Here is a 19,320-nt window from a genome sequence, read left to right as displayed (position 1 = left end):
TTGTCTTTTTTTTTTTTTTTTAAGATTTATTTATCTTACTTTGAAAGAGTTATAGAGATAGGGGCCATGGAGAGACTGAGAGAAGAGATGTTCCTTCTGCTGGTTTACTCTCCAAGTGACTGCAACGGCCTGGGCTGGGCTGGTCCTAAGCTGGAGCCAGGAGCTTCCAGTTCTCCCATGTGTGGTCAGCAGCCTAGGGCGCTGGGCCATCCTCCACTGCTTTCCCAGACCATTAGCAGGGAAGTGGCTTGGGAGTGGAGCAGCCAGGATAGGGCACCAATGTCACAGGTGAAAGATTAGCTTGTTATGTCACAACACCAGCCTCTAAAGTATTACTGATAAGAAAGGCATTATAATTAAGACATTGAAAAAATTTTTTGACTTAACCTAGAAATGGAAGAAAAAAATTAAGTGAAAAAGTAAAACTCTGCTCTTGATCCTTCTGCTAATAGAGCTAATGGTGCTATCATTCTGTTGTTGATTTGCTCTATGAGTTCATACTGTCTTGCAAAGGTTAAGGTTAACTATTGCTGATATTATTCTGTGTCTTGACATAAAATGTTTTATCTTTCTTAGTAACCTTAGCAGTGGTTGATGGAGTAAAAGTTTAGATGATTAATTTTATAGAATTTCAGATTCGGTAATATTTATGTTTTAATAATGTATCTTTCTGCTTAAAACCACAGTTAGTGCATTTTGTGAAATGTCAATATGCTCATTTTCTAATAGGCTTCCTGATAGATTGTCAGTAACTTGGCCTGAAGGTGATGAATTGTTACCTAATGAAATTAGACCTGCTGGCACCCCCATTGGTATGTTTTGCTTGGTTTTCATTTTAATGTCAAGAGTATTTTATTTTTATCTTTTCATTTCTGATATGAAAAAATCATGAAAAGTTTAAAATAGAGTATGAATACCTGATAAGATTAGTAGATGTTTTAAAACTAATTAAGATATTGTAATTTTGTACTTACAAGGTGCATTAAGGATTGAAATACTAAATAAAAAAGGGGAAGCAATGCAGAAACTTCCAGGGACAAGTCACGGAGGGTCTAAGAAATTACTGGTGGAACTTAAAGTTATACTACATAGTAAGTATGCAAACAGATTTGGAATTTTAAAAAGGTAAAGTGCAGATTTAAATGTGTTCATGTAATTATTGATGACCTATCATTACTAGGTCATTAAATAATAATGCTAGGTCATCAATAATTTGGAAATTCAAATACTGGTGATTTTGTGGGGTTGGGAGCTGGGCTTTGCTTTTTAACTTTGAGATTTTTCCCTGTACTTGACTGTGGGCTAAACTGGATATATGATTATATATCAACAATCATTAAGAAATCTTTGGCAGCAAAAAATACTGTGGATCTGTGCCTGTGGGCCAGAAGTATTTGGTAAGAAATAATAAGCCTGTTCCCTATGGTGAAAGGAAAAGAGCTGGTAGTTCTATCAGTTTTCTAGTTTGCTTTCTTCTTGTTGTTGTTTGTTTAAGTAAAGTTTACTTTGAGTATGAGGAAATCAGAGAAACATTACGGGATAGAGTGGGCAGAGAGGCAAAAGGTGGGAAAGCAGATGTTTTTGCTTTCATCTTGTCTTCATGGGAAGAGAGAGGATGCCCCTCCCCATTGACTGACTTCTCATTATTTTCTTGTTTTTGAATCTAAGCATCTTTTTGCTAACTTTTATGTCCATTTTTTTAATCTTGACTGCATAAATCGTTCTATTACTACATATTTGCATAGATCATAAATTTATTAACATTTGCTATTTTACTCAGTATGTGCTTATTTTATGTCTAGCACTTAAAGTCCAATCACTATATGTGTTATATATAATTATATATAAAATCAATATATAATACACATATATATACACTATAGATTATTTATATATGTGTGTGTGTGTAACAAAATAAATCAATGCTTTCTTGGGCCTTTCCAGGTCTTGCATACTTGCACAGAGACTCAAGGCCTCGAGCCATCCTCCACTGCTTTCTCAGGCCCTAAACAGAGAGCTTATGTCCTGCGTCCCACCTGGGATAGTGGGTCCACATTTATAACTGTAAAATCATTTTTAAAATGTGTACCAAATGAAGATGTATTGATGTCATTGTGACATTTCATATTTCTGATCTGTGCTGTTTCTTAAGAGTGTATTGTTTCTTTTTCCTTTATTCAGCTTCTAGTGGAAATAAGGAAATCATTTCGCATATAAGTCAGCATGGAGGAAAATGGCCTTACTGGTTTAAAAAAATGGGTGAGTGATCATTCCAAATGTTTAAAGATGTGTCAGTATGATGTTGATTTGATTTTTAATTTCTTTTTAATTTATCCAGAAAATATTCAAAAGCTGGGGAATTATACATTGAAATTACAAGTTGTATTGAATGAGAGTAATGCAGATACTTATGCAGGAAGACCACTACCATCTAAAGTAATTAAATTTTCTGTGAAAGGTAAGCATTAATACCCAATTGTATGTGCCTGTGATGACGTTTTAAATCAAGAGAAGAGAGGCAGATGATATAACGGAGTTTGTAAGTTAGAGCAGTTCTCAGCGGTCTCCATGCTGACGTTCGTAGTGGTGGTACTGGTTCACATTCTCCCCTGCAGTGACTTAGGGTACCTGTCCCCCACTTCCTCACCAGCACTTGTTTGTTAATTTCTGTACGCAGGCTGTTCTCAATGGAGTTAGGTTGAACCTCATTGTGGTTTTTATTTACATTTCCCTTCATCTCCTTTGTCCATTTCTTAACAGCGCTGTTTTTCTTGCTGTTGCTGAGTTTTACAAGTTCTCTGTAGATCTTGGGTATTAGTCCCCTGTCTGCTGTGTGGTGTGTGATTTTCTTCCGTTCTGTGGGTTGCTTCCTCACTCGATTTATCATTTTTATTTTTCTTGCTATATATAGAAGTATCTTTGATGTAGTCCCATCTGTTTATTTTTATGTTAACTATTTGGACTTCTAATGACTTTTTCTAAGAAGTCTTTGCCCACACCTGTTCCTTGCACATGTTTCCTATGTCGTCTTCTAGTATTTTGATGGTGTCCGGGTGTGGGTTTAGATCCTTGGTTTGTTTAGATCTATCTTTGTGTAAGGTGTATGGAGTTAGGTTTCTTGATTCTCAAGCTGGTATCCAGTTTTCCTAACATTTGCTGAGCAGGCTATGCCTCCCCCTAAGTTGTTTTCAGTCTCCTGTCAAGAATGACCTGGCTGTTGTGCATGGTAATTTCTGAGCTTTCTATTCTGTTCCATTTATTGTCTTTCCTGCTTTTATACTAGTACCAGGCTGTTTTGATTGCAACTCTGTTGTGGTACATCTTAATATCTGGTATTATGATTTTTCCAGCTTTGCTTTTATTTAGATAGATTTGGTTATTTGGGGTCCTTGTGTTTCATTTTTTTATTGGAATGACGGATTTACAGAAAGAAGGCTCCTCTGTTCCCTGGTTCACTCCCCAAGTGGCCACAACATTTGGAGTTGAATCAATTTGAAGCCATGAGCCTCTTTTGGGTCTTCCATGTGGGTACAGGGTCCCAAAGCTTTGGGCTATGCTTGACTGTTTTGTCAGACCACATGCAAGGAGCTGGATGGAAAGTGGGACTGATGGGATTAGAACTGGTACCTATTGGGCATCCTGGTGCATTCAAGGCGAGGACTTTAGCTGCTAGGCTACAGCACTGGGCCCAATTTTAAGTTTTAATTAATTGCAACATTGCAATTTTTTATTGCAATGTATAGATAAAATTCTAAGAGCATGATAATGTTCTCTTCATCTCACAAAATTTATATGTATAATAAGCTCCCTAATAATGGCTAAAACTGTACTGGATATTTAACTTTATATCAAATATATTCTTTTATACCTATTGAGTATTGTATTTTGCCTTGAGAGCTTTTTCCTGGGATAAAGTTATGTGTTATAATGTAATGATCTTTTTAGTTCAATTATAGATTTGCCAATGCTTATAGAATATAATTTTATTTTACGATATGAGAAGAATCTTTTCCCTTGTGGGTTATAAATATTTAAATGTTTTTCACAAATGTGAAATGCCATCTTTATTATAGTCTAATTTACCATGTATGTGTGGATCAGTTCTTGATCTTGAGAGAGTGTTCTGACCAGTTAACTTGTGTTTCCTTTCTTTGAAGAGGGTAAGCCAGAGAAGTTCTCCTTTGGTCCTCTGGATCATCCTTTACGTGTTGGCGTTCCATTCAATATCCCTCTGGAATTTCAGGATGAATTTGGTCATACCAGTCAACTAGCAGGTGATATTCAGCCAGTTCTTGAAGCAAGGTAATTTGAGGGGCCAGCTTTCCTGCTTCCTATGCAGTCACTCTATTTTATAAGCTAATGTTTGCGTGTGGTTGGTCGCTTTATGATTGTTTAAAATGCAGAGTGAATTTTACGACATTTGAGAGATTTATTTAGCTCGAGCCAGTATCTTTCACTGTCAGGCCATCTGTATATTGCTTCACTGAAGTTTATCTTTTGACTAAATTTATTAGTAATCCATTAGGTTCTTGTGTCTTACTCCATTTCCTTTTGTAAGTGTGGTGTGTCACTGAAATGTATTTAGAATGTATTTTGTTGCCATTTAAGCTTTGTGGTATTACTAGATTTTTGGCATACAAGAATCATTTATTTGGAGGTTGTTAGACTTATAACAGTAAAGTTTTATGTTTTTTTTGGATATTTCAAAGCCTTAAATTTTTCTTTGCTGCATGCTCTTTCAGGAGATGTGATTGGGTTGAATTTAAAAATAGTTGAGTATGACTGTTGAAGATGTTCTTTCTCATCACTTTTGAGGTGCCGAAGAAAAAATTGTTAATCTATCTCAAGAACATGGATTGTTTCTTCTACACAGATGTTTGTGTAAATACTAACTACATCTCCTTTTTTATTGGGTGTCAGATTTGCTTTTTTTGAGCCACTTTTTGCATGCCTTGTTTTGTTATATCTATATATTTCTCCATCTTTATGGTAGAGTAACTTACATTTTCAATTGTTTGAGCATGTATTATGTTCCAGGTACCTGGTGGTTGGAAACAGATGGAGCCCATAGACTTGTGCTATGTCAGGATAATGAATTCTTTTAGGGCAGTACATAATTACAAAAATATTAAACAGGGAGTTTTTGTAATTTTGTGTTCCTCTGAGCTACAAAAATTGATTGTCTTTCTGGTACATTACATTCATATGACCATTAAATAACATCAAGGAAAGATTTAAATATTTAACATGTTTGTTCAAAAAGTAAAACATTGAAAGTATCCAGTCTGTTCACAAGTGGAAAACGTAAGTGCATTATTGTGCAACTATTGTTGTCGTAATTTGCACCTTATCCTGATGAGATATTCTTATATAATAAGGTATACCATAGGCAGAGTTGCTAAGATTTTTGTACTCATAAAAATGTCTTGGTGATATTTTGATGTGAATTCATTGAATTGGTGGGTTTCTTTGTTTTTTTTTTCTCAATGTCACACAAATTTTAAATATTCATGTTTAAGACTTAAAGAAGGCTTTAAAGTTATATAAGGCAGAGATATTCCTTCTGTCTCCTGTGTATTCCTGATCCACCTCTCAGAGCCTTTTTCACCTTCCTGATTATTTTTGTTTCTACTGCTGTGTATCTGAGTAACTTTTATATTGCTGCCTCTTGACTCTGTTACCTCTTTTTTGTTTGTTTGAAAGATTTATTTTATTTTTTTTATTACAAAGTTGGATATGCAGAGAGGAGGAGAGTGCAACGGCTGGTGCTGTGCCAATCCAGAGCCAGGAGCCAGGAACCTCTTCCTCCAGGTCTCCCACACGGGTGCAGGGTCCCAAGGCTTTGGGCTGTCCTCGATTGCTTTCCCAGGCCACAAGCAGGGAGCTGGATGGGAAGTGGAGCTGCCGGGATTAGAACCGGTGCCCATATGGCATCCTGGCGCGTTCAAGGCGAGGACTTTAGCCGCTAGGCCACAGCGCCGGGCCCAGTATTTGGAATTCTTAAGCAAACATTATTGGTTGATTTACACTAGATCTGATTAATCAGCAAGGCATTAGCAAATAGCTTTTGTTAAGCTGAATGTGAGGAGCAACATTTCAAATTTTTAAAGATTTATTTACTTGAGAGACAGAACCAGTTGCCATCTGAAAGTTCAGTCTCCCAATGCCCATAATGGACTAAGCTGGGATGCAGGAATTCAATTCAGGCCTGCATGGTGTGCTGGGGACATCGTGGCCTGCTGCTTCCCAGGGTCGGCCTTAGCCGGTAGCTGGAATCAAGTGCAGTGGTCACAAAGTGAACCACACATGCAGACAGTTCACTGCCTTATTCACCATTTGTACCTAGACTGGATGTTTCTGTGTTCATACACTTTCTGAGATTTCTTTACCCAGGGCTTCTCCTTTTTTTCCCTTCTGTAATTGGAGAAGAAAGTACCAAACTACTTCTCATGAGGAATGCTTTGCAAAAAGATAGGAAAGTTTTGTTATTAAATAAGCATGTGATCACAGGCAGTCAGATGGAATTTGTAAAAACAAAAGGAAATTAAATATCTTTTATGGGTGAGTGAATATAACCCATATTCAGTATTCACTCACTGTTCAAGTAAAATTGCTCCAATGTAGGAGCTTTATGACTGAAGGAGGGTTGGCAAATTGGAATCAGCTGACGGTTGAAGATAGTACCGTATTGTTCTAATAAACAGAGGCTGTAGGATGTTACCTTTTGTAAATTTCATTGAGAAGAACTAGTTCTTGGTCCTTTAAATATTCCAACAATATATACAATTATTAAGAGATTCGCAGTTTACAGTATCATAAGGCTTTACTTTCAGTGTTTGGACTTTTTCTAAAATTATAGTTTCATTTAGTACGTGCTAAAATTTTCTTGAAATCTTACCAAGTGAAAGATTTCAAGTGTGAGGCTATTGGTAAGCCCGACATATTTGGTAATTTTCTTACTGGACTGTTTCCTACCTTGTATATTTACTAATTCAGGATGTTCACTTTATTTTTAAAATTTTAATATATATATTTTTTAATGATTACATTGCATTATATGACACAATTTCGTAGGCTCTAGGAATTCTCCAACTCCTGCCCGTACCCTCCCCCCCATGGTGGATCCCTCCACATTGTTGCTGTATTACATTTCAAATTCAGTTGAGATTCTTTGATTGCAAGAGTATACCAAGCATAGAGTCCATCATCTTATTGTCCAGGTAAATTCAACAGTTTCTTGGGAGACCATCTCTGGTCTGAAGGCAGAGCTGGCAGAATATCATCCCAATCAATTTAAAGCCACAACATAACATCGACAATTTACAACATTATGGAATTAATTGACATTTGATTGAGTAACCAATATGTTTTTAAAAAATGCAAGTTCTTAACCACATCCTGTGACTACTTTACTGACATTTCAATTTTAGTTTGTGCACAGAACCGGCTGCTATACATCTTAAAATGGCTATAGGGTACTATTCAGCTGTCTCATGTTTATTTTCATTTTAGTATTTAGCAGTTTATAGTGTTGAAGCATAATTTTGCTGAACTTGGGTTATAACTCTAACAAGGCATATGTCAACAATTGAGGTGCAGAACAGTTTTAGGAGGGGTGTGCAGAGAAATCTTCAATACCTTAGTGAGGAGTAATTAATCTTTTTGTCCTACCTAGTAAGGTTTGCTGACCATTTCCTGTCTGGCTCTAAGCTTTCCTTCTCTGCCTATCTATTCTAATTTCTGTGTGTGTGTGTGTGTGTGTGTGTGTATGGTTGAGGGGAGGGCTCTAGAGTGACCCTGATGGTCATTGCAAGAGAGGGTGGGGACCCGAAGTTGGAACTAAGTAAGGACCAGAGAAAGCTCCTTTTCCTAGTCCCAAAGGAAGTGTACTGTTCTGTTTCTGTGTCCCATCCAGCAGGACAGTCAACGGGGGTTGCAACCAACCTAGGAGAGAATGGGGGACAAGAGACACGAAGAATGGACAGCAAGACAGGATCAAGCTGTCAGTTTACTGATTTTAACTGAGGGTTTTTATATTCTTCAGTAACTAAGGCTCAGGGAGGAAAGGAGAAACTGGGATGCAGGCCATGGTCTCAAGACCGATTGTTCTTGAGCAGCCACCATATCAACAATAGTAACCAACATATCGACAATAGCTTAGGTAATCAGTAACAAGATGTCGGCAGGTACAGCATAAATCACATTCTGAAACAATTGCTAGAAACAATTGAAGCTAAGCGTGTGATTAGTTTCATAACTTCTTTCCCAAGCATCTAGCCAGCCGGGCCCACAGTTCTATATTCAAAATGGCTTCACTGTGGCTACAGTACACGGCTCCTGACATTTCTGTGAACCGCTCAGGGTTCCTGGCTGTTGTTCCAATGACCTTGGGTCCTGGGAGGAAGGATTTGGGCTTCTTCCATCCCTTGTGGTAGATCCAAAAGGGGGCGGATGACCTCAGAGTTCTCGGCTTCCGATGGCACTCCAGTTCCCTGTAGTCTCTTTCGCAGTTGGGATATTGTCCTTGGTGAGGATCCGGGAGTCTCCAGGGTTGAGATACACTTTAAATTTTATAATCTAATATTTTTTAAAAGATTTACTTGTGGGCCTGGCATGATAGCCTAGTGGCTAAAATCCTTGCTTTGCAAGCACTGGGATACCATATGGGCGCCGGTTCTAATCCCGGCAGCTCCCAGTTCCCATCCAGCTCCCTACCTGTGTCTAGAAAAGCAGTTGAAGATGGCCCAAAGCCTTGGGACCCTGTACCCCGTGTGGGAGACCCGGAGGAAGCTCCTGGCTCTTGGCTTCAGACTGGCTCAGCTTCAGCTGTTGCAGTCACTTGGGGATAGAACAAGCGGACAGATCTTCCTCTCTGTTATCTCTGCCTTTACAATACAAATAAATCTTTTTAAAAATATATTTATTTGGGGCCTGGCGCGGTGGTGCAAGTGGTTAAAGGTCCTCGCCTTGCACGCCCGGGATCCCATATGGGCGCCAGTCCTAATCCCGGCAGCCACGCTTCCCTTCCAGCTCCCTGCCTGTGGCCTGGGAAAGCAGTCGAGGACGGCCCAAAGCTTTGGGACCCTGCACCCGCGTGGGAGACCCGGAAGAGGCTCCTGGCTTTGGATCGGCATAGTATTGACCCGTTGCGCTCACTTGGGGAGTGAATCATCGGACGGAAGATCTTCCTCTCTGTCTCTCTGTTTATCCGCCTTTCCAATAAAAAAATTATTATTTATTTATTTGAAAAGTAGAATTGCAGAAAGGGAGAAAGAAGCAGAGTTCTTCCATTTACTCCTAAATGGCCACAAACGCCGGGAATGGGCTGGGCCGAATCCAGGAACGCAGCGCTCCGTTGAGGTCTCCCACTTGGGTGCAGGGTCACTCTCTGCTACCTTTCCCAGGCTCACTAGCTGCGAGCTGGAATGGAAATGGAACACAAGGGACTCGAACCAATGCCCATAAATGATGCTGATGTTGGACGCAGCAGCTCAATCCAGTACACCACGACTCTGGCCTAGTATATCATTTTCAGTGTTTCACTGATTAATGTTAGTGTCTGACACTTGCTACTGATACCCAGGTTCTTGAATTTGTCGTGAGAGAGAATTCATGAGTGAGTAAAACGTACCAAATAGCAAGCTGCAGGTATTTAATTTAAAAACTAAAATGGGCACTCCATGCTCAGATACTGGATTATTTGGATGTGAATAGCCCTGGCTATGAGCTGAATTTTTGTTTTATATGGGTTGTTTAATGAAAACAGAAATACATTGTAATTAAGGAAAGGCAGTAGTCATGGTTCTTCTGAAAAGTAGAAGGTTCTTCCCTTCCTAATCAGACTTTTTACTCCTCTAGTTGTGTTTATGTGTATGGTTAAGGCGGTGGGTGGATATGTGTCTTATTTAGCATGCTAATGTATTACAATGTGTTTATAATGAGCCTTGGGTCAATTTGAGGTCAGCGTTTTCCTGCTAAACTGGTATAACCTGGTCTAGCTAAGGGGGTATGTATCTACAGAGCTTTAAGAGATACCTAAACCTTGATGGTGCAGATAACAGGAACTACCCCAGGTAGCCTCAACCTTGCCTTCTACCTCCTTGCCTCAGGATCTCTTCTTAATATTTGGTGGATCAGTATTTACAGGAAAAATTTATGAGGATTTGCTTGTATTTTATTATTTCTTATTTAAGCAAAAATGTTTTACTATAAAAATGAATTAATTCTAGTAGCACATAAGGAAACAAAGCACATTGGTGGATTTTTGTAGTTCATACAGAGGAAATTAAAAGTTAATTTTTTTTTCCAGTGGTTTATCTTTACATTATGAAGAAATAAGCAAAGGACCAAATTGTGTGATACGAGGTGTCACAGCTAAGGGACCTGTAAACTCTTGTCAAGGCAAGGTAAGCATAGTGTGTAAATGTTAGGATGCCTGAAATCCGAAATTTAAAAGTACCTTGTTGAATGTGCCAGAGCTGTTGATTTCTTGGGTCTGGCTTCCCAAATTTCTAAGAAAAAGTGATATATTCTCTATTGTTGCTTACGTGTTTATGAGTTGTTAAACTGCTTTCATTTTTATCCCAGCCTTTTCACATTTAAGGGAAATGTACTTTTCAACTTTAGTTCAATATTGTATTATTTGATATTGTTTTCTATCCAGCATACTTATGTGACCAATGTGGATACCATGGATAATAACAATAAATTATTATTTTTTTTACTGAATCATTATATTCCATAAATATTTTTAAAACTTTCCTTCTCATTTATTTATACTTTTAAAAATTTACTTTTTATTATCATTTTATGATACAGTTCCATAAACCCTGGATTTCCCTTATCCCGCTCCAAAACCACCCCTCCAACACACACTAACACACTGAGTTCCCTTATTACTATAGTTCTTCATAAACAGTCATATGTCCATCATTGCAGACATGGACAATGGCAGAGTCCAGCATGCTATTATCAAAATATAGTTAACACTTTGATTGGGAGTCCATCTTTGATCTTGAAGTAGAGATACGTATTGCAGTGTATCCTCATATCTGGATATGATAGTCTCCATTACACAGTTACTGGACATCCCCTTAAATGAAAAGCCACAAAACAACAGGATATTGGAATAAGTCCTTACACTAGGGGGCTCACTGGGCTTTGAAATCCACCCTATTCCCGTACCGCCCATCTGCCACTCTGTCTATGCTCCTGATGAAATCAAACAGACCAACAGGACAGGCGGTTCTTTGTCTGGTTCACCTCGTGAGCTCCCAGTGAACAGCACTTCCCACCTTATTGCTGATGGAGTTCCAGCTGCTGGTGCAGTTCAGATCACCACTTGCTGAATGCAGCTGGGGTATCAGACACTACAACACCATGCCATCGTATCCGCCTCTTACCTGTGTGTCAGTCTCCAGATGCCGCTCTGCTGTCATTCTGCCCTCTCCTATCTCCTGCAATGTGTCCTCTCTGCTTCACACTGACTAATGTTTCTTCGTCTGTTTAAATATGTCCTTACCCTATTCCATCCTCTTGATTCTCCCCTCTCATTTATAGTGATTAAAGTACAACATGTGATTTTTTTTTTCTTTAAGTACAAAGTGAGAATTCTTACTCTGAAAACCCAAGGCCCAGTATGCTCCAAAATCTGGAGCTCGTGAGCGCCGACATGATGCCTGTCTGCTGTGATGTGTGACAGGGCTGTAATCAAAATGCAGGCACAATAAAAAGACTATACAAGGTCATGGCAGACTATGTAATAAGCTATGTAAGAAGCCTAGAGGAATCTCATATTCACACTGAAGATGTTTTATGAATATCAGTTAAATCATATCTGGAGCATTGTTGGGCCTAAGCACTTTGAATATGAGATTATCAACCTGCATATACTGTTTTATGTTTAAAAGTTAAAAGTGACTTTCTGTGTATATTTTTTCATTCAGACATTTCTGGAAAGAGATTGAAATAGGTGGAAGATTTGACTTCATAAGATAAACTTACTTAAAAGTTTCCTAGATTTAATGAACATTTCATTAGCTTAAAAAGAAGTTAACACAAATCATATATTGTGCACAGAACTATAGACTTTATTCCAGTATTCATATTAATGTTATTTTTGTGTTCCAGGATTCAGGCTAGAATACCTAATTGTATTTAGGGAGTTTTAGGGTATGTTGGTTTGTTTGTTACTATTTTCCCAGTCAATTTTTTTGTCATGCCGTTTTGATTCAGATAATTATATAGAAGTTATGCCCTATTTATGTGAGGAAAACTGTTGTCTATAGAACAGCAAGCTATTTAGATCCATTCTTTGCTGTAAGTCTTACACATATGTTATAAAGGATGGTTTTAGCAAATAAAGTAGTAGGTTTCTACAATAAGACTAAAGTCAAAAGGAAGCCAGAATTGCTGTTATTAATTAGTTAATTTGGGTGACAGCTTAAGTTTAAATTTTATGATTTTTTCCCCCCCCACAGAATTTTAATCTGAAGGTTATTCTGCCAGGCTTGAAAGAAGATTCACAGATTTTGAAGATAAGGTTACTACCTGGTAATACAATTTTAAAAAATATTTTTGTTACTTGACCTTTTAAATAATATTTTATGATAAAATATAGTTACCTTTATAAACTTAAAGACAGCAATGGTGTAAGTCTCTAAATAATCCTTCTGTGGAAAAGTGTACTAATTCTTGCGGAGTTGGGCAGTCAATAATGAAGTTAAATTTGAATTATCAGATGTAGCACTCACAGAAATGACCATGAAATATGTTAGTAAACTTTGGAAAATGACCTGTGGAAAAAAGTATGAGTATGGAAATATATTGGGGAGGTTACTATCAGAAGGATTAGGCTTCCACCAGAACTGGGTCTACCCTTTATCTAAAGTAATGTTTTTAATGTTATTTATACTGTTAATTGGTAATGGCTTCGTTTGAGAAAGTGATGTTACTTTTAGGTTAATCGGATAACTGTTGGATAGTTTGAGAAGCTCTTTATTGTAAAGAATTTAAAGAGTATATTGTAGAATTAATTCTTCCTTGATTTCTTCACATGTAGAATAAATTATGGGATTAATTTATGTGGATTAAATTAATTAGGTTAATCCCATTTATGGGATTAATTTATGAGGATTAAATGAGTTACAGGTAGTCCTCAACTTGCACAGCTCTGTAGCAGCTCAATAGAGAGCGTAGTTCTAATATGCGTAAGTTTTTAACACAATATTATATAAACTGGGAGTTATCTGTGTCTTTGAAATAGTAGTGCTAGCATATAAGTTTTAGCTCTTTGGTATTGTCAATACCATGATTACATCTAAGGTCATTTTTTTAAATACATTTAAGTGAAACGAAACATTTGCTATTTGCTTTCACAAATTCCAGTTTTTTGGGCAACATTTGGCTTAGGAGTTCAGACACGTGTGTTCCATATTCGGGTACCAGGGTTCCTGTCTGCTCTGGCTCCCATTCGGCTTCCTCTGATGCAGACCCTGAGAGGCAGCAGGTGGCAGCACATCCAGAGGCTCCCTGTCATTCGCTGGCGAGAGCTGAGCTGTATTCCGGGTCTGGCTTTGGCCCGATTCAGTTCCAGCTGTTGGAAGTCTTAGCAGAGTGATCCAGTGGATGGGAGCTCTGTGGCCCCTCACTTGCTTTCCCTTTCCTTCCCTGTCACCTGTGCTTCTGAAATAATACTTTTTTGAAAATTTTTACATTGTTTGAGGATTTCCTCTGAGGCATGAATTGATCAAGAAGTGAAAATTGATATAGTGGTAGGAATCTAAGAAAAACATTATTATAGTGGGATTCTTAATGACTAGATAGCGTGTATTTGTTTTGGAATTTGGGAGTTAAAATGGTATTAGAGGAAATAGAATCATGTGGTGACAGAAATGGGGTTTCAGAATGCAATGCAGACGTTCTTGTACGAAGGCTCTCTGCAGTGTTTTCTAAACCCACTGGGACATAAGCTCTGTATTAATTACAAATTAGTATATCACGTATAAAATGAGAAGTATTATTCGACATTGTGAGGTTTATATGACAACAGTGTTTAATTAAAAATTAGCACTCTGCATTGCACATCATAAATAATGAATGTTAATACTTTTACAAAGCAAAATACATGTTCCTGGTAACTAACTTTGAGATAATTATTTATTTGAGAAAAATTATTTATTTTGAGAAAATAAGAGCTACACCTCCCATCCCCTGGTTCTCCCCAAATGACTGCAACAGTCAGACTTGGGCCAGGCAGAGAGCAGGAGCCAGGAACTCAGTGTAGGTTTTGTGTACAGGTGTCAGGGACCCAGGCACTTGGTTATCATCTGCCGATAACCTAGGTGCGCATTTGTAGGAAGCCAGAATCAGAAGTGTAGGGAAACTTAAACTCAGGCTTTGAAATGAGGGGATGGGGCCCTGTGGAGGCTTGACAGGCCAATCACCAACCCTTAGGAACTATTTTATGCTTGTGTTACCAGGGTTTGACATTAACTGAATTTAGAATATCAGTGTTGGAGCATGCTGTCGCTGTCCCGCAGCGATGGACTTGGTGCACGGAGCCGATAATAACACGCATGGACCCTGACTGATGGTCAAAGCCGAAGTTTATTAGTGGCATCAGACTTTATACACTGAGGGTCATATGGGATAAGGGAGGAAGTATTGAGCTCATCAACAAAACCCAGTAACAGTTTCTGTGTTTTTGTTTGGAACTCCTTTTGTCTTGTATATTCCACCAAGTGTTCTCACACACATACTGTCCATTCAACTGTTCTTATACAAATGATATCCAATCAGGTATACAAAAGGTAGCCCTTGGGTTGTTACGCAAATATTAGCCAATCAACTGTCTTCCTGTGCTCGCTGACCTTCTAGGGTCACAGTGTCCTCCTATAGCATGCCAGGTCAGCTTACTGCAGAGATATAAAGCCCATTTGTATTGGTCTTAGAGAAAATCTGTGCTATTACTTGCTGTGACATCAGAGGTATTGGACAATCTCTTAAGTAAACTATCTCGTTATATTATTACATTAATTGTTCCTTTGAATGCCTGAAACAGTAATGTAGTTACTAGTGCTGGATATTTGAGTCATTGTGTAAAGTTAAAATTGATGAATAAGAAGTGGTCTGTTAAGTTTCTTCAGTGCTTCCCACTCTGTTGCCAGCATCTTTTGAAAAGTTTTAAATGTTTAGTTGATTTTTTGCATGAATTAACATTGTGTCGTATGTTATAACATAAAACTAAGGTTATGTATAGAACAGTTTCCTGTAGATTGAGTCTGCTGTTATGTAGAGAATCTATACTGCGAGATAGAAATGACTTAACATACACATTGATTACGTTTTTCTTTCTTAGCGTTATTTATAAAATATTAACTCCTTAAGTGTTGCTTATTTTGATGCTTCAGTCTTTGAAACCTGAATATGAATCTTGTTATACAATTTCCTAATAGGCCCTCCTCATCATTTGAAAGTGAAGCCTGATTCCGAAATTTTAGTTATAGAAAATGGAACAGCTTTCCCATTTCAGGTGGAAGTTTTAGATGAATCAGATAATGTAACAGTGCAGCCTAAGCTGATTGTTCATTGTAAGGTAAGTCTTGTAAGATGGATATATGTAGATTTTATTTTGAGTTCCACAGTAGTAAAGGACAGTGACTACATCTATTTTACCTAGATCTCATTTGTGTATATACTGTACCTTTTATAGAACTGTATCTAATATAGTGCTACATCTTTACTAAATAACTGATTTATAACAATCCTTACATAGTATCTGAGACTTTAGTTACAATTATATAGAGAAATTTGTAAAGCCCTCTTTGTCGATAATTTTTCAGTGTTTGTAAGCCATCCAGATTCCTGCCATGGATGACAGTTTCTTGCCCTCTCTTTCTTCACCTTCATCTCCCTCATATTTAGATAAACTATCTTATTTATAGATAAAAAGAAAAACTACCTAGCTAGTAAAATATAAGGAATAAAGTAAAATAGAAATAAGTCAGGTTAAATAGTTCTCAATTATCACCTATTATTGTAAAATATTAGTATTCATTGAAAGGGTAGATCAGATTTATGAAACAAAGGATTGACGGAGAGAAAGATCATCCACTGGTTCACTACCCAAATGCCTGCAATCTGAAGTTAGAAGCCAGGAGCTTCTTCCAGGTTTCTCATATGGTTATGGGTCCCAAGGGTTTGTGCTATCCTCTGCTGCACTCCCAGGCCATTAGCAGCGAGCAGGATGGAAAGTGGAGCAGCCAGGATACGAACTGGCGCACCCACATGGGAACCTGCCACTTGTAATTCAAGGAACCAGTCATTGAGCCATCGCAGTGGGCCTGAAAATTTACCATTTTTGTTTAGAAATCCTCTAGAACTCGGTGTTCCCAAAAAAAACTTTTAAAGTTAAAGATGAGGGCTTGACATGGTAGCCTAGTGACTAAAGTTCTCACCTTGCATGTGCTAGTATTCCATATGGGCGCCAGTTCTAATCCTGGCAGCCCCACTTGCCATCAGTTACCTGCTTGTGGCCTGGGAAAGAAGTTGAGCACACCCTGAAACCTTGGGACCCTGCACACATGTTCGAGACCCAGGGGACATTCCCAGCTTGACATCATCTCAGCTCCAGCCATTCCAGCCTCTTAGGGAGTGAACTAGCAGATGGAAGATTTTTCTGTCTCTTCTTCTCTTTGTAATTTTGACTTTCCAATTTTAACAAAAGAAGTCTTTTAAAAAACTTAAAGATGGAATGAAAATATAAATTTATTTTGGTATATAAACTTTGTGAAGTCAGTGCACGAGGTTTTGCCTGAAAAAGTTTGTTAAAACTCAACTTAAGATAAACTGTATATAGATCAAAATGTTTTTTTTTTTTTTTTTTACCACAGTTGTTTTGGTTTTTAAATTTTATTTTAGTTTTTATTGGAAAGTCAGATATACAGAGAGGAAGATATTCCATCCAATAATTCACTCCCCAAGTGGCTGCAAAGACGAGCTGAGCTGATCTGAAGCAAGAAGCCAGGACTTCTTCCGGATTTCCCTCATGGATGCAGAGTCCTAAGGCTTTGGGCTGTCCTCCACTGCTTTCCCAGGCCACAAATAGGGAGCTGAATGGGAAGTGGGGCCACTGGATTGAAACTGGCATGTTTTTGAGAGCCCGGCGCATGTAAGGCAGTACTTAAGCTGCTAGACTACTGTGCCAGGCCCCTTACCATAGTTTGGAAGTTTCCTTCATTTAAAATTTTCTAATGTATGGACCAAAATGGTAACTGTTGTGATTGAAAATTGTTCAGTTATTGAGTAGCTACTTTTGGTTTCGATCTTAACTTTTTTTTTTTTTTTATTGCCAAAAGTTTTTAGGTGCTCCAAGCCTTCCAGTGTACAGTGTTGATTGCAGTAGTTCTGGAACCAGCATTTTAACAGGATCTGCTATTCAAGTTCAGAATATTAAAAAAGACCAGACACTTAAAGCAAAAATCGAAATACCTGTAAGTTCTTATTAGTACTCATTCTCATTATTTCAAGTCTTTGGCTTAAAAATAGTGAAGTAAAAAACTTAATAGCATTCCTTAATGGCATGAATTCCACTCCATGGATAATCTGTCAGTTTATTTTCTTGCTAACTGCACCTGAGTTCCCAGTTTATCTTGCCATCCTCGTAAGTATGAAGTTTTATTTTGTTTATTTAAAATTTTTTTAATAAAGATTTATTTGTTTTTATTGGAAAGGTAGATGTGCAGAGAGGAGGATAGATAGAGATGGAAGATCTTCTGTCTGATGATTCACTCCCCAAGTGACTGCAACAGCCAGTGCTGTGCCGATCCGAAGCTAGGAGCCAGGAACTTCTTTCCAGGCCTCCCATGTGGGTGCACAGTCCCAGTACTCTGGGCCGTCCTCAACTGCTTTCCCAGACCACAGGCAGTGAGCTGGATGGGAAGTGGGACTGCCAGGATTAGAACCGGTGCCCATATGCGATCTCTGCACTTTCAAGGCAAGGACCAGTACGCTATCATGCGGAGCCCTCTTTTATAAAAAAGTGTTTATTTGGAAGGTACAATGTAATCCACTTGTGCTTTAGTGATCAGTGAAGCACTGATATGCCAAAAATAAATTATAACTCTGCCTCTTGTATAAGTTTAGTATTCATGGAGTCTAGACTGCTTCTTTGGCAGTAAGCAACTTTGTTGACTTACCCCAATGTTTTAATGAATTTCAGTACAATAGTGTAGCCAGTGTTTTGCCTAGAATTAAGCCACTGATTCAGTTGCCCACTAAGTGCTTGCAATTGTGTCCCTGCTGGATTCTCAGTTTGATTTTCCAGCCAATACATTCCTGGGAGACAGTGGTGATGGTGCCAGCCCTGCTGAAAGCCTGGGTTTAGTTTCAGGCTGTTGACTTTAGCCCTGACCTAGCTGCAGCTGTTCAAAGTGACTAGGGAGTGAACTAGTGTTTGAAGTTCTGTATGCCTCTTTCTGTTTCAAATCAATAAATGTTAAAAGTACAGATGCCATCAGTGTAATTTATTGCTATCAAATAGTAGATTTTATGGCCATTGTCTCTCAGATTTTGAGACTGGTTTGTTCTGCAGTGTGATTAAAAGTTGAAAATTTAGAAATAAACTGAGAGGGAATTTTTTAGTTCAAATACACTAATTTTTTTGGTTTTTCAAGATTTATTTATTTTTATTGGAAAGGCAGATATACAGAGAGGAGGAGAGACAGAGAGGAAGATCTTCCATCTGATGATTCACTCCCCAAATGAGCGCAACAGCCGATGCTATGCCGATCCGAAGCCCGGAGCTAGAAACTTCCTCCAGGTCTCCCACATGGGTGCAGGGTCCCAAAGCTTTGGTCTGTCCTCAACTGCTTTCCCAGGCCACAAGCAGGGAACTGGATGGGAAGCAGGGCTGCCAGGATTAGGACCGGCACCCATATGGGATCTTGACACATTCAAGGCGAGGACTTCAGCTGGACTTCACTGCACTGGGCCCTAATTCTTGGTTTTTCAGCTGTAGCCACTATGATGGTATTGAAGTATGGAATTACTGTGTGCCAGTCCAGTGGCATATCATACTAATCATCTACCATGTTTGAGTCCCAGGTGTTCTGCTTGGCATGCAGTTCCTGTGTGCATGTGAATGGCCTCTGAGGGCAGTGAAGGATGGCCCGTGTTTGGGTCCTGGAGCTACCTGGGAGACCTGAAAGAACCACCTGGTTCCCAGCTCTGGCCATTGTGGCCTTTTGGGATGTAAATGAATGAATTAAAGATCTCTCTTTCTGACTTTCCCTTTCTCTGTAACTCTGATTTTCCAAGTTT

At 38.5% G+C, this 19,320-nt stretch overlaps 1 protein-coding gene across 3 annotated transcripts in view; it reads left to right on the top strand.

Moving 5' to 3' along the window:
• The window catches only part of SMCHD1 (structural maintenance of chromosomes flexible hinge domain containing 1), a 121,161-nt gene that overhangs the window by 46,625 nt on the left and 55,216 nt on the right, over window positions 1-19,320 (top strand). For all 3 annotated transcript variants that reach the window (XM_040970584.1, XM_040970582.1, XM_040970583.1), the window contains exons 16-24: window positions 730-812; window positions 978-1,091; window positions 2,182-2,259; window positions 2,339-2,458; window positions 4,158-4,302; window positions 10,310-10,406; window positions 12,480-12,552; window positions 15,456-15,595; window positions 17,358-17,492. In XM_040970584.1, coding sequence (XP_040826518.1) covers window positions 730-812; window positions 978-1,091; window positions 2,182-2,259; window positions 2,339-2,458; window positions 4,158-4,302; window positions 10,310-10,406; window positions 12,480-12,552; window positions 15,456-15,595; window positions 17,358-17,492 — 985 coding nt within the window. The remainder of the gene's footprint in view (window positions 1-729; window positions 813-977; window positions 1,092-2,181; window positions 2,260-2,338; window positions 2,459-4,157; window positions 4,303-10,309; window positions 10,407-12,479; window positions 12,553-15,455; window positions 15,596-17,357; window positions 17,493-19,320) is intronic.

This window comes from Ochotona curzoniae, unplaced genomic scaffold (assembly GCF_017591425.1).
Source record: "Ochotona curzoniae isolate NIBS_2020 unplaced genomic scaffold, NIBS_Ocur_1.0 scaffold_4812, whole genome shotgun sequence".
Lineage (NCBI taxonomy): Eukaryota > Metazoa > Chordata > Mammalia > Lagomorpha > Ochotonidae > Ochotona > Ochotona curzoniae.
The sequence above is the reverse complement of the archived record's forward strand: the minus strand, read 5'-3'. Positions and strand labels throughout refer to the sequence as shown.